Source organism: Cyphomyrmex costatus, unplaced genomic scaffold (assembly GCF_001594065.2).
Source record: "Cyphomyrmex costatus isolate MS0001 unplaced genomic scaffold, Ccosl1.0 scaffold123, whole genome shotgun sequence".
NCBI lineage: Eukaryota > Metazoa > Arthropoda > Insecta > Hymenoptera > Formicidae > Cyphomyrmex > Cyphomyrmex costatus.
This window is the reverse complement of record NW_017275207.1, coordinates 5,883,990-5,898,580: the sequence shown is the minus strand read 5'-3', so window position 1 is coordinate 5,898,580 and position 14,591 is coordinate 5,883,990. Positions and strand designations below refer to the sequence as shown.

Here is a 14,591-nt window from a genome sequence, read left to right as displayed (position 1 = left end):
GATAAGTTAATTTTGAAAAGCTCTTTGTACGTTTCATTCAAACACTCTTCACATTACGGCGTGTGAATTGTTGATAATTACAAAGAATTACATATCAGTATCATGGTCATTATTACCGTCGTCTGCGAGACTTTGATCATCGTGTTTCTATCGTGATATATGTATATGTACTTGTACAGATCACGATCGTATCGTGCGAGTAATAATTCTTGCGTCAAGCATTCCACCGCGTGTAAATAATGTCGCTCCTCTATAATTATAATTATAAGCGTGCGTGAATCATTATACGAGATGCGCTGAAATTACGGCGAATCAGGTAATGAGAAGACAAACTAATTGGATCTCCGTGAAAGATAAATGAGACATGCAGCCACAAATGTCTACAGTGTATATTATCTTTTCTGAGATAATATCTCATTTTTTAACATTTTCTGATTTTATTTTAATATCTTTAATTATTTAATTTGGTAAACTGATTTGCTTAATGAAACACGATTAAATTATTTATTAATTTAATATATATTTTCTCTCTCTCTAAAATTTAATATCTTCTAAAATATGAATAATAAATATGAAAGATATGTCGTTTTACATATTACTTCAGTTTTTGTTCAATCTCTTTGCAATACTTCTAGAAGAATTCGTTCTAATCATACATAATTTCAGTCTTCCTGTAATACAGTAATAATTTATCAGAACTATTTAAAGTTTAATTTATTCGTAGACAGGTGTGGAAAATGCGTCATCAAGTCGAATGTTGTTACGCGATGTCTTGAACGCAAATGGAAACGTTAAATCTTCAACATAAAACAAGTCTCATAATAGTATATCTGGCAAAGTAGAATCATTATCTCATTGATACTTCCGATAATATCTTTTAATGATCCTAATGTTTTTTCTTAAATATTTTTATAATGAATAACAATTTTTTATTAAATATCGTGATACCACAATTCAATATGAATTAAAATTTACTTTTTCTATAATTTTTATTCACTAAAATTAATTTCAGTAAAAAAAATATCAAAAATTATTATGGGAAAAGAAATGCTACTCTCAGGATTCTTTTTAGTGTAAAATTTGGTGTTTTAATGTATCTGTCTCGTTTCACAATATAACTTAATATAAGCAGAATACGTCGATAAAAATTCAAAAGAAAAATCGAGCATAAAAATTAATGCCATATTAATAATACCAGCAAAAAAAAATTTTTGACGCATGCTGGAAATTTGCATTAGCATTATAAATTATATCCTATTAGTTTGTATTTCTATATAAAACAAAAAAAAATGAATGTCGGAAAAGTTTGTCCTAAATTGCTTCAACACAGTCGGACATATCGTAAAGTTATCTTTAGCCAAATGTAATGCTTGTGTCACTGTGTGTAGGAAGCTTTATCGCAAGTCGCGTCAACAAACGTTGCGTTGAAATCTCCACGTTGTCCCACATACGCTCAAGGCAAAAAACCACAGGCTCTGGCTTAAGTCGTTAAAAATTTTAATCTTTGCACATCTCTACTCGCATGTAGATACAATAAAACTTGTATGTTAGGAAATTTATGAACGAACGAATCCACGATTTCAAGTGGAAGTCTTGTCTGACAACTTTTGTTGTCTGTAGAACACAAACAGGCAAAAAATCTCACGCAAAGTATACCGATACTCAAAGATGAGCGGGTCAACATTGAAGTTTTCTGTGTCTCTCTTTCTCTCTCTCTCTCTTTCTTTCAATTTCTACTTTTAGTTTTCTTGAAAATACTACTATTTATCACATCTTACATAAAATACACAAACATTGCGATCGAAGCCCCGGTGCGATTATTAAAATAGTAGCTTGAAAAAAATCTGACAGTTCTCCTTAAGATACTTGTGGTCGTTGCAATCTGCGTGCAGTGACCATTTATAACTAGTCGCACTAAGGCCGTATTGCAAACGCGGTTTTCTTGCGGTCCAAGATGACGCAATCGGTTGACAGCGAAAGTATTATACATATACATACACACGTAGAACGCAAGAATAATTCGTGTCAAATTGTAGAAAGGAGATAAATTATATACTAGGCGGTACCGGAATCTTCGACCTCAATTTCGATGACGAATGTAAATTTGAAATCGATTTTTCCCGAGCCATTACAAAGAGTTATTATTTGTTACTTTTTTCTGTATACAATATTGATATATATTATATATTATATATATGATACTATATATGTATGATATATATGGTATTATATATCAATCGATAATATATCAACCATTCATAATATCAATTGATCATATATCAATAGAAATTCAAAAAAAAAGTCGAGAAATTCGATGCCATACCAATAGTACCAGTTAAAAAAAATTCTGCCACTGAAACTGAAATCGAGAGATCTAGTACACGCTATATAACAGCTAACGAAGATTCGTATGTGATGCCAAAGCACGTACTTTCCTAATGTAGCCTCTTCTCCCTTAATTGACGTGTAGGGAATAACAATGACGCATATATCACTCGTAAAATGCCTGTTCCGTCGAATGGATAAACGTTCGCTGAAAACGTCGCGACAGGTTCGTAACGTGCGCGTCACGATAAGTTGCAACTTCATCGGTCATTTATGTAGACAGGCAACGGAAACCGCTTAATCCAATGTTAACAGTTAGATTATATGCTGCACCCTTTTCCCCAAGGCCGTCACGACCAACGAACCGAATTCTCGAATGCGACTATGAGAACGGAATAAAAGTCGATACGCTTTGAGCAACGGCAAACACCTATGAAATATAGTACATTTTTTTACACAACTAAAATGATTATTTATAAAGTATATAATATGACGGTGGTTTCTCAGACGTATGTGTATTTGTGAAAGGAAATTCTAGCTATTTTCTCGATACATGAAAACAAGAAAGAAGAACACTCGAAAGAGAGACCGAAAATTAATAGAACTGAATATATTCATTATAATATTTTAATAGAATACCTAATATTTTCATTTCGAATTACAAAATTCATACTTAAATTTTTAAGGAAAAAAAAAAAACATGAAAATAGTGGCTATTTTAAAAAAGAATCTATTTCAATTAACATTTTTAAAAGTCAAATATTTTCTTTCTATTTTCTTTTTACTAATGCCCAATTTCTTCACCTCTAGATAACTTTTATTTAAGAGATATCTCCTGGATAAAGTTATCCGCAGTTTATCTGGAAGTGAAGAAATTGACCATAATAGAAGAAAACTTAAGGTCGAAACACCCTTTATATTACATTATATACACTACGGGTGCTACAAAATTGAGCTGAATTTTATTTGTTCGCGTTCACACCTTAAAATTAGAATCATCTTTCAAGCTAACATTTTCTATTGGTATATATTGTTTCTCTATATCTAGTTTTTAGCGTCTATTTAGGTATTCTACATATAAAACTATTTCGTTAAAAATCTCGTTCATGAGACTGAGTATAAGATCATTGATTAATCATTCCCAAGCAACTTGTATATAGAATTACGCGAGATATGGATATATATGTAATAAAAAAAAACCGGTAAAAATGAAATATACATATGTCTAAAATTGAACGCTTGGGAAAGACTAATTATTTACATCACGATTCAGAATATTCTTCTAACTTTTAAATAACTAAGTCGGGTTAAAGCAAAACGCATAATAAACCATAAAGTATAAACATAATAACGCGATCGATCGTGTCATTGCCATTTTGCTTCGTTATGTATTTTGTTTTAACTACTTATTTGTTTAAAACTTAATAATGATCCTGAATCATTTTGTCTACAAAACAATTTAAATCCAATTTAAATCTCAAGTGCTTGCGCATATTTGAAGCTATCGCTATAATATGTAGATATATGAAAATATAACTATGTAAATCTTACAGCGTAAACATACTTGCAGGAACGCGCCGCGAGGTGCGAATCAGTCCGTGTATTTGAACTAATTAATTATCATACAGCGCAAAGTGCGCGTCCAAGATCTCGCGCTTACGCGGTCACGGACTTCGAACTAGTATTACCCATCTTCTTCGTAAATTCCATAAGGAAATCTCTGTAGACGAGCGAGTCCATGTTGGACGAAAGAATATAAAGTATCCACCAGTCGCCTAAGTCGACCTTTCTGCTGACGCTCTGACAAGTTTCGATGGGCAATAGTCTCGTCGATATATGTAGTACTCTTGATCGTATCATTGGAGCAAAAATGATGAGAGCTCGATATACCATCAGACCGATTAACATGATGCCTAGTATGAAGAACCAGAACCAGATGAAGATGTATGTCTTTTCGTTGACGATATTTAACGGCAGAATGCAGAGAGAATCGTGTTGCTGTATTGTACCCGAAGCTCCGTATTTGTGGAATATACACTTGGTAACGCGAGGAAACACATAGACCATAGGATCAATTCGTTCCTCCTGTGGTGTATCCGAGAACTGCAATACTCGCAGACCATAGCTGAGGAATTCGCCATCGAAAAATCGGTTCATCAGATACAGTTGACCGATTATATTGACGAGGCACAGAACCTCGCAGGCGAAGTACCGATACACGTACGTGTTGTGATTCTGAAAGCACAATTCATCGTTGAATTAAAGCAAATTGGACTCAATGAGGACGAATTGGTCTTAACGCGGTCATCTCCCTCTCTCTTGTCACATGTCTCCCCTTTCCCCCTCCTATTTTCTTGGTCGTCTACTAACATTCTGCCTAAGTGACACCGGGATATATATATATATAGCATAATCTATTAAATACAATTTTACAACCTAGTTTTATTGTAATTAACATTGCATCTACGAAGGATTTATTTTAGAAAATTCATTAGATATTTTACATTGTAAAATATTATAGTCGCATTTAAGAATTCAAACTAGAATCTACTGGTTATTTTACATTTATAAAATCTTATGAAAATATTTTATCAAATTACTATTTATCTTAAAATAACAAATCGTTACAAACACCGCTCTCTGTAATCACTTTTAAATCCTACGGTTATCTATTTTACGATAGGCTCAAATTTAATCACCTAGTATATGTTGGAAACATTTTAAAGTGATAATATTATGACTAAACGTTAGCAGTAAGGGTCTGCGCACAATAGGAGAAATATTAGGAACAGATATTAAATATAAGAATTTTAAGATTATCCTATCAAAACTGCGTGTACTGTGAAATGTGCGCTTTCTGACAGGTTAACATTCTTATATTTAATATCTGTTCCTAATATTTCTCCTATTGTGCGTAGACCCTAACTCATACGATATTATTGAAATCCAAGTAGTTATCAATGACCACCAAGGGTGACTAGCTAAATAATGAATCAGTCTACTTAAATAAATCTATTTTTTCAAGATTTTTCATACATTACTATTTATTATATCTGCTAAGTGAAAAATTAACCAAATTTATGGAACCGATTTGTTTACATTCTTACCCTTATGTGCATCATCAAGTAATCCATGAGAATACTTTTCTTCTTCGTTATGTTATCTTCGGTATCCATACCACAATTCATTCCCATAACCAGCGCCTGCATCAGGCCGCCTTCCCAAAAGCCCCACAGCCATTGCGGTATATAACACAGAACCGCCTGTTAACAAAGATAAATAATCAGATAAACAAGCATAATCAGGTAGACAAGCATTATACAATATAAATGTCAGTCATTATAAATTATAAAATCTAAATACCAATACGTTCTCATCGGTATATAGTTTAAACTCTCACGGTCCAATAACACTTGATATTGTTTATAAAATGTATAGAATTAATTCTGCAAAGAAATTATATCAAAATTTACTGAAACATGGATTCAAAATAGCATCTTTCTTCACTACATTTTGTATGTATAATAAAAACTCCAGGAATAGGACTCTCCGTTAACATTCGGAAATGAATTGAAGATTGACGCTCAACTTTTTTCAATTTATCCGTCTCGTAATCGTAACTGAACAAATCTTCGCGGATGACTATTAAAGCAATCATTTATAATCTCCTACGCACGAGACTGCACGTGGGCCGCCAGACGTAAAGGACACGCGCGGATCAGCGAAAAGACAAGCTGGTGAGCATAAAGAAGAGACAACAATGAGAAGACCTCCGAGTCCGAGAAGCCCTCCTTGCGTGGCGCGCGTTCACCATGTCGCACGTGTGGCAAGATTGTCGATAAAGCGAGGGCTACTCTCTGCTTACCTGGAAGAACAGCACGAAGCAGACCCACTGATAGTACGTGTAGTATTTCCTTGCCTCAACATCTCCGAAGTCGTTGGACACTCCTGGATGAGCCACCTCCGAGCCGACCTGCGGAAACACGAGACTTTAGTGGCTTAGCGATAACGATGACACCACGTTATATGCATCTCAACGCGCGATAAAGCCATTCGACCCTCCTTAGATAACGAGAAACCAACCCCCTTCCTCCTCCGGCTTTATACCGTTTTATTTAGAAATCAACACTGGCAAGTCTTGGCCATTGACAATACAAATCTTCCTAACTGTTTATTTTTCTTAATATTGGAGACTTTTTCATTTTAATAGAATCAGGAAGACCAAGTGCACGTGCTATTACGACAGGACGATATATTATCAGGACAGTCAACAATATCATAAATGGTATTCATTTTTAGTGTAATTTAATTTAATGGCTCATTTTTTTTAATTCTTGTACTTTATCTTTTCTTTTTCTTTTCTCCAACGTAAAGAGAAAAAGGAAAAGATGAACCGTGTAAGAAGCTCAGCTAAAAAGAACATATTTAAAATTTCCCCGATTAGGATAAACAGAGATGGGAACAAATTTTACTTTTTCTTTTCTCGTTTTTAAATTTCCTTCAGCAGGATATCGTATACACTCGAACAATATTCGAGCGATCGTTAAAAATAATCAATGCGCCACGGTACCAATTCCTTACACTGATATATTCATAACCAATTTCTTATCTCTTAGGAGTAACTGCCGATTCAGGATTAATCAAGGCAAGTGATGAATACATTTATTGAATGCACATTTATGCAATAGCACAGTAGACAATGCAGTACAAAAAAGTTTTAACTTCTCGTGATGATTAAGAAGAGAAATCTGTACAGTCATCAATATGGCCATTTTCATCATTATTTTCGCATTCGTAAGACTTAGTAATTTACACATCTATAAATACGTTGACGGTCAAATTTCAAAGTACAACTTGCAAAAGATTCGTTTAAATTACAGTCATATACTGTATTTTTTATATTGTATAAATGTTTTTGATATTTTATACGATTATCTAATATTTGCATGTATAAGTGTTAGTAATAACAGTATAATGTACGGAGCTATTTTTCTTTGGCTGTATCGATTTTTCTTTACCATTACCATTACATCAGAACACGTATGTGCATTATGCAAAACTCAATTGTCCCACATATTTCAATTAAAACCGCAGTTGATTACCTACAATTTCCAATATCTCGGTCGATGTTGAATCAATTATCTCCGCCTCATTAACCATATAAATAACATTTCCGTTGCCTATCCTCGCGCATCTGATGATCTTCAAATATTTCGAGCAAAAATCGTTAATTTTATTTTTGCCGACAATGCGTGGCACGTTCTTATAATATGATATCCGTAACTATGAACATAATCGGGGGAGACCATACTCTCCCTCCCTTAAATCTTAAAGAACAAAGACTTAAAACTGCTTAAACGCAGATTATACATATATACATGTTCAATGAATATTTACAAGAGGTTAATTTTGAAAAAGAAAAAAGAAATAGTATGTTACAGAAAGATTTTTTGGAAATCCAAAACGGCTAGTGTTAAGTTTTTTTTAATTAAAAAAATTAATTTACAATTTTATAAGAGAAGAATAAAATAAATTAGTAAATTAAGTATGTGTGATTTTGTGATTTATCTGTGCAAGGGTAATTAATTAAAAATAATATAAAACGATACAAGGTCCTTATCACTCGACTCTTTCCCGGTCAAAAGTCACATCTCTAATTTGGCCTTCCAAACAAAATCATAGCTGTGCCTATGTCACTTTGAATTTCAATTTCACGTAAAATTCGAATAATTAATATTTAATTCTAATTAACAAAAAATAATAAATTTAAAACTATATTTGTTGTGTATATGGATTATAAGTGCCACTTTTAAAATTTACACGTGAAAAATATTATATGTATACGAAACCATCAGGTTTATCACATATGGAAATCGAATACTGTTTATGTTACTTGCTACCGACCTATTAGAGCAAAGCTGTAAACGTAACAAATTTCTTAACGACGAAGCAGTATCGCGTATCGAAAGTGATATTATTTACAAAATGATGCAACAAAATGAGGAAACTGTGTGATCAGGGTGATCACTGAAACCTTGGACAAAAGTCCTTAAGAATTCCCTTGAAGATTTTCTCGAGTTTTTTATTTAAAACTTCCGATAAAATATCAGACATTTTTTTATGCAACTTTAAAATAATTCAGAGTGCGAGTGACGCGAACAAAACAAACTATATATAGTAAATTAGAAAAAAATAAGGATTCGACGAGGCTATCATCTATTATGTTCTATAACTGGAGCCGAGAAACCTATAGGATAGTATAGAAAGTGAAATACTACAAGATAATATCAATGAGTTACTTTCTTCTGCTAAATATTGTCTTCTATCGTCATCTTAATTTTTGTAAAAACCCGCGAGACACGCGAAAATGCACGTGAATTAATATACCCGGACGTGTATATCATATTTCTTGCTAATCGATTATCAACACAAAAAAATGATCAAAAGGAGACAATGTTTTCAGAAAGAGACAGAATAAGTAACATTCAAAAAATCTCCCTAAATAGGTACTGATAAAGAATTCCACAAAAATTCCTGATCTTCACAGGTAACAAAGAAATCCTCTGAAAATGTTTTTTCGACACGTCTGGATCGTAATTTAGTTACATAATCAATTATTAAACGAGTTAAGGTGATTTCAAATGTACGGCTATGGCTTTCTAAAAAGAAAAAACTAAAGATTAGCTATGCTTGCGTTCTAAGCTTTGGTCCGATAAGTCGCGTCAGTCAGTAATACAATCAGTATTTGATTTTCATGTAGGTATGATAACGCAATATATAGTTTCACCTATGTAGCTTCTATTCGACGCGCGAATGGATTGTCAATGCAGACAATATTATAAAGACTTGAACAACGAACAAGTTCCACGTACTTTAAAGTAGAAAAAATATTTACAAAATAAATTGCTTCTAAGAAATGACGTATTTAAATTCTCGTAAAATCACAATGTTGAGAATATATTACTTTCTAGGTAATTTAAAAAATATAATATCATCAACACATGATTATATAACCAATGGCTGGCTGCTCATCAATCATTCTTTTCGCTGTGGAACACCTTCCGCAGGTATTCATATAGTAATCAAGTGTACTTTCTTGAAAATTACGCTTCACAAAGAGATAGCAGTCGTGAATATTTTTTTTGTATTTTTGAAGACACACAATTTCTTCACGAATAAAAAAATAACGTGTAATTGTGTGTGAGAAATTCATTCAAGTATAATTCACACAGTGAATTTCATCTCAAGTATGAATTATGATATATAATGCGATTATAATACAATGGACAAATTAGTAATTACCTTAATAAATTTTTAATAAACTTTATTAATTGATTTATTAATTTTATTTAAAAAATACTAAGAGGTAGTTTTATTAATAAAAAAAAAAAAAAAAAAAAAAGACAGTATGAAAATTATCAACTCAGACTACGACAGCAGCAGAAATTACAAGTAAATCAAATTCCATTTTTGCCGGATGAGCATGGCGGCATTCTAGGAAACCGTTTCTCGTTTTCCCAAGTATTTTTAAGTATAATATATACGTGGCACTCGAGATACTACCGTGTCTTCTGATATTATCATTTATGTTATTCATATTGTTTTTCTATACAAGTATATATATACACACAGATACATATATATATATATGTATATTCCCCCCCCGCCTGTTTTGGTTTTTTTTTTATCTTGAATCTTCGTTTTCTCTTTAATGTACATTATATTTTATATTTAATATCGTCGATAAAATTGAAGTATATTGGATGAAGTTCAAGATTGAACACGTCACCATTAGGATCTGTCGTGTATACATATAAGTGTATCGTTTTCATACAGAGGTACGCCTCGTGCCATATTATTTGATTTCTGTGATCAACTTTTGCCATCATTTTTTACTATCAAATTTTATTTTTGCAAATAGCATGCGGCAAGTTTTCCGTATAATCCGTAATGATTTTTCCACCGACAAATTTTACAACAGATAAAAATTGATTTTTCAAAAACTTGACTCACGTTTGAAAGTTTAACAGAGTATAAAGTAAATCGAGAATTTAAAGTAAAAAAATTTCTTAAGGTATAAATTTCAGAACAAATCAATTTTATAAAAATATCCTAGGTATCTAAAGTAAATAAAGTATCTCAGTAAATATCTTTCCATTTGGTGACATAAATTGACACAAGTGTAGTTCTTATCTTTGCTACTTACTGGAATGTGAGGAAACCTAAAATGACGTTTGTGTCGACTTATGTCACCAAATGAAGAATACCCTCAGTCGTTATTTAGTTCTAGCTTCATTAACAACTTCGTCAATATTTTTCTTTACTGCTGTTCACCTTGACACGACAGATCTCTCTCTCTCTTCTTGTAATTAAATATAATTTCCGACATATTCATTATAATTATTAACGTCATGAAATCCCGATCGGTAGCGTGACGGTTTGAGGAGGAGGGCTCGATGGAGAATCGAGAGCGATTACGTTCGTCGGGGGGGAGATCGCAGAATAGGTACGGATCGTGACAATCGAAAAATCACACGCACCTGTCGATTGAACGCGTCTGGCATGGTGAACGTGGATGTTATCCAGCAGTAAGTATTGATGGGATTAGTAGGCAGACCCTGGACGATGCAGGAGATCGGGTTACCGACGTATTGGGTGGCCGTGACGAGCAACGAGCACGTGAACAGCAATACCGTGGTGAAGTGGTTATGCAAACGGAACAGCACAGAATCCGTGACGATGTCCCGCCGCTTCAGGTACTTAGCCAGTCCTCCTAGTAGCTTATACATGATTGCGCCGGGGTGTTGCTATCGTGCCACGAGGACGACGTCGCTCGACGCGTATAGACGCTTCCCGAAGATGAGGATCGAACCACCACCGCCGCCACCGGCACCACCTCCACTGACACTATCAACACCACGTGTTCTCGATCCTCGACAGAGAAAGAGAGAGAGACAGAGAGCGCGAAGCTTACTTCTCCTCTCGCTGGATTATGAATTCTAACGGCGGCTCTCAGGACCACGAGGACGTACCATCAACCGGCACTAACGAGCGTAGCTCTCATCCACCGCGCTCTCGCGCGAACGAAAGCAGCAAAACGAAACGAGAGAGAGACACGAGCGTGATGCACGGTTGTGTCCACGCGGCAATGCGGCATGCCTGTCTCTACCTCCCTCCTTTTTTCTCCTCCTTCCGTCTCGCCTTCTCTCCGGGGGCCCTTCCTTTTCTATTGCCCCCCCCCCTCCTCCTCCCTCTCTTTCTCTCTCTTCCTTTTTCTCCCTCCTTCCGTGCCCTTCTTTTACAGTCTCCCTCTGTTTCTCTCTCTCCGTGATCCCTCTATCCCCGCCGGAGGGGGTCTTTCCTTCCCTCTCGACTCTCCGTGCGAGATCGGTCGCCGAACCACGGCTCTTGGACGAGTTCCCGGCGAGTCCACGACGTGTACCAGTTCCTCCTGCGAGAGAGAGAGAGAGAGAGATCGGCGGGCTCACGCGCGAATCATTTAGCGAGCGAGTGGGAGAGAGCACGAGGTGCAGGACGACTTCGCTACTTCCGTTTCCGCCTCCCTTCCTCACTGTGTCTCTCTTTCTCTCTTTCGTGGATAATTTTTTTTATAAATTAGCCTTTCCACAACCTTTTCGGTGTTCAGTCGAAAAACTCCTTTTTACAACGATCTCTCCAGGCAAATATTCTTTTGTTCATTGTCCATTGAATTCCCGCGCCCGTTAGCACCCAACCGCGACGCGACGGACGTGTAAACAAACGGCGGCGTCACGCGACGCAAGGATCTTCCTGGCGCTCCTGGCTGCGTCCTTCCTCCGCTTTTCCTTTACATGCGTCTTGATTTCTCATACGCGATTACCCTCGATCTCCTCGTGGACGATATCCCTCCCATTCGCGTTAAGGTAAAGAGTCTAAGGCCGCCGGGCCTCGTCGTCGTAGACCGTTCCCTTCTCGAGGACGCGAGATTTCCCCTTCCCCCCTCTTCTACCTTCGGGGAACTCTTGGCAGCGGAGAGCTATACGGTACTCGCCAGAGAGAAAACACAACACACGGCCGCACACCGCCGTCGCGTATCGAGGAAGCGACACTAACTACCAACTGTCAATCGCACCAATCCCCCCTCTCTCTCTCTTTCTCTGTCTTTCTCTCACTCCTCCTCCATCCCCCTTCCCGACAAAATTGTCCCCTCCTTCACTCGAGGTACTGCACGCACGATGCGAAACAAAATTGTGCAGCGCGGCGAGGCTCGCCGTGTTCTCCGTTCCTCTCTCTCTCTCTCTTTCGCGCGCAGAGGAACGAAACGCTTCCCTCCCCCTCACAGAGCCTTTTTTTTCCCCCGCGAAAATTGCCGTGAGAGACAGCCGCGCGGCATAGAGAGTGCCGGGCGTGTGCGGCGTGCATGCGTGCTCGCAAAACAGCAATATCTTGAGCGCGGCGACTAACGGGAGAGAGAGAAGTCGCGGTTGTTTGTTGTGTCATCCAGGGGAAGGGAGCTCCGGAGAAGGGACGCAGGGGACAGGTAGGGGGGCCTCGGCGAGGGTACCAAAGGACCGACCAGAACGCCGGCAAGGGGGTGAGTGGGGAGATCGTGTTCGTGCTTGGGGAAGGATAGCCCCCGACGGAGGGGGGGGCCCGACGCGCGTCTCTCAGTTCGCTATAGTGCGTTTACGTGCCGACGATGTACAGTGCGTTCATCTACCGTTGCCCCCGTCATCATCCTTCTCACAGGCGGCATTTGGTTCAGGAATAGGGGACGACCCTTATTGCGTTACACACGCACATGTGGAGCTGCCCGGCGTGTAGTCTCCCTTTTCCCTTCTTCCGTCCCTTTTTCGTGAGTCCGAAGGGAAATCGGGGACCCCAGAGAGATTACTGCGGTCGGTATCTTCTGACTGGCATGCACTTTAGGAACGAGGGAGATGGAAGGGGGGAAGGGGGGCAAAGAGGCAGGGATACGCATTGAATATACAACTCTTTTGTACGTTTTTTTTTTTTTTTGTCGAGTCATTCTTCTGCGTAAGTCTCGTAGTATGATGTAGTCATGCAATGATATCGCATCACGAGACGATTTGTGAAGACATCAATTAGAACGTATCGTCTGAATTACGTTTTCATCGTTAAAGTGATTCCTCCGAAGCATTCTGTCTGTTAGAAGGTACCTGCCCCCCCCCTACTGTCACATTTCCCTCCTAATTGTTAAAAATCAACTCAATTATGTAACAATTATATTAGTTTGTAATAACTGTGTTGTAATAAATCGGAGTATCTCGTTGTGTAAGATTTCATCAGATTCCAATCTAATTTCTAATCTCGGCTGAAATCATTATATTGTCTATTCGTTATATAATTGAACATTTCGTGGAAGTAAATCATTTCAGCCGCGGTTTTCAATCAGCAGCAGCCTTTTGTATTTGTCAGTCAACGACGCGTAAAAACATAAACGAAGGTAGTCAGAGATAAAATGGAGAGACGTGCTAATGTTGTAGGAAAAAAAAAACGTGCAATGTTGTCGCACGCATATTCAAGCTGCTGGAGTATACAAATACCTACAATATGTATGTATGTATATGATGACGTTGAAGTCGCAGTTTACTTTACCAAGGAGTATTAACGACGAATTTCATGGCTGTTGTGTGTTGGATCTTGTGCTTCGCACAAGAGTTTCCAAAAGTCGTGTGAAGCGACATGAATATTAATAATTCGACAGAACTTTGCACCTCTATTATTATTAAAAATTGTACATTGCAGGAAGTACGATAAAAGTCATTACCTTTCATCATATAATAATAATAATGCGAAATTATTGTATGTGAATTTTGAAAACTGGATTTTTTCCCAATTAGAATATATATGAACTCCGGGTTGTGTATTTTTCTATTAGAATTGTTTGTATATTATCAGAATTAACGATTGTAATAAATTTATTCTGCTTTAAGTAGAAGAGTCCGTTCCGCATTCTCGTTAGTACAGCTACGAACAAGTCCCTCGGGGAAAAATAATGAAATCTTGTTTGCCCTTGTAAGATTCTTCGTATTCCTCGAACTTCTCAGAGAGAAGCAGCTTTCCATCTTATCCTTGAGTTTTTGTCTCTACATCTGTACGCTTGTTGATATTTGAAACTCATTTACGAATTGACGGTTCTCATTCTCGTTTTTCTTTTCCAAAGTTAAAGCAAAATTTCATAAAATAATAGAATAAGATAAAAGGCAGCTTTTCGAAAGCGAGTCAAAATAGTTTCAAATTTTTTTACAAATATTTGTCAAAGG

The 14,591-nt window shown here is 36.7% G+C and overlaps 1 protein-coding gene across 1 annotated transcript; it reads right to left on the bottom strand.

Annotated features, from left to right (window-relative positions):
• Positions 1-3,981: 3,981 nt before the first annotated feature.
• ogre (optic ganglion reduced) lies at positions 3,982-11,114 on the bottom strand. The gene is made up of 4 exons (XM_018550442.1): positions 10,866-11,114; positions 6,191-6,298; positions 5,433-5,588; positions 3,982-4,560 (listed from the first exon to the last, which is right to left on the bottom strand). Exons 1-4 carry the CDS (start codon positions 11,112-11,114, stop codon positions 3,982-3,984), a joined length of 1,092 nt encoding a protein of 363 aa, XP_018405944.1.
• Positions 11,115-14,591: the final 3,477 nt, after the last annotated feature.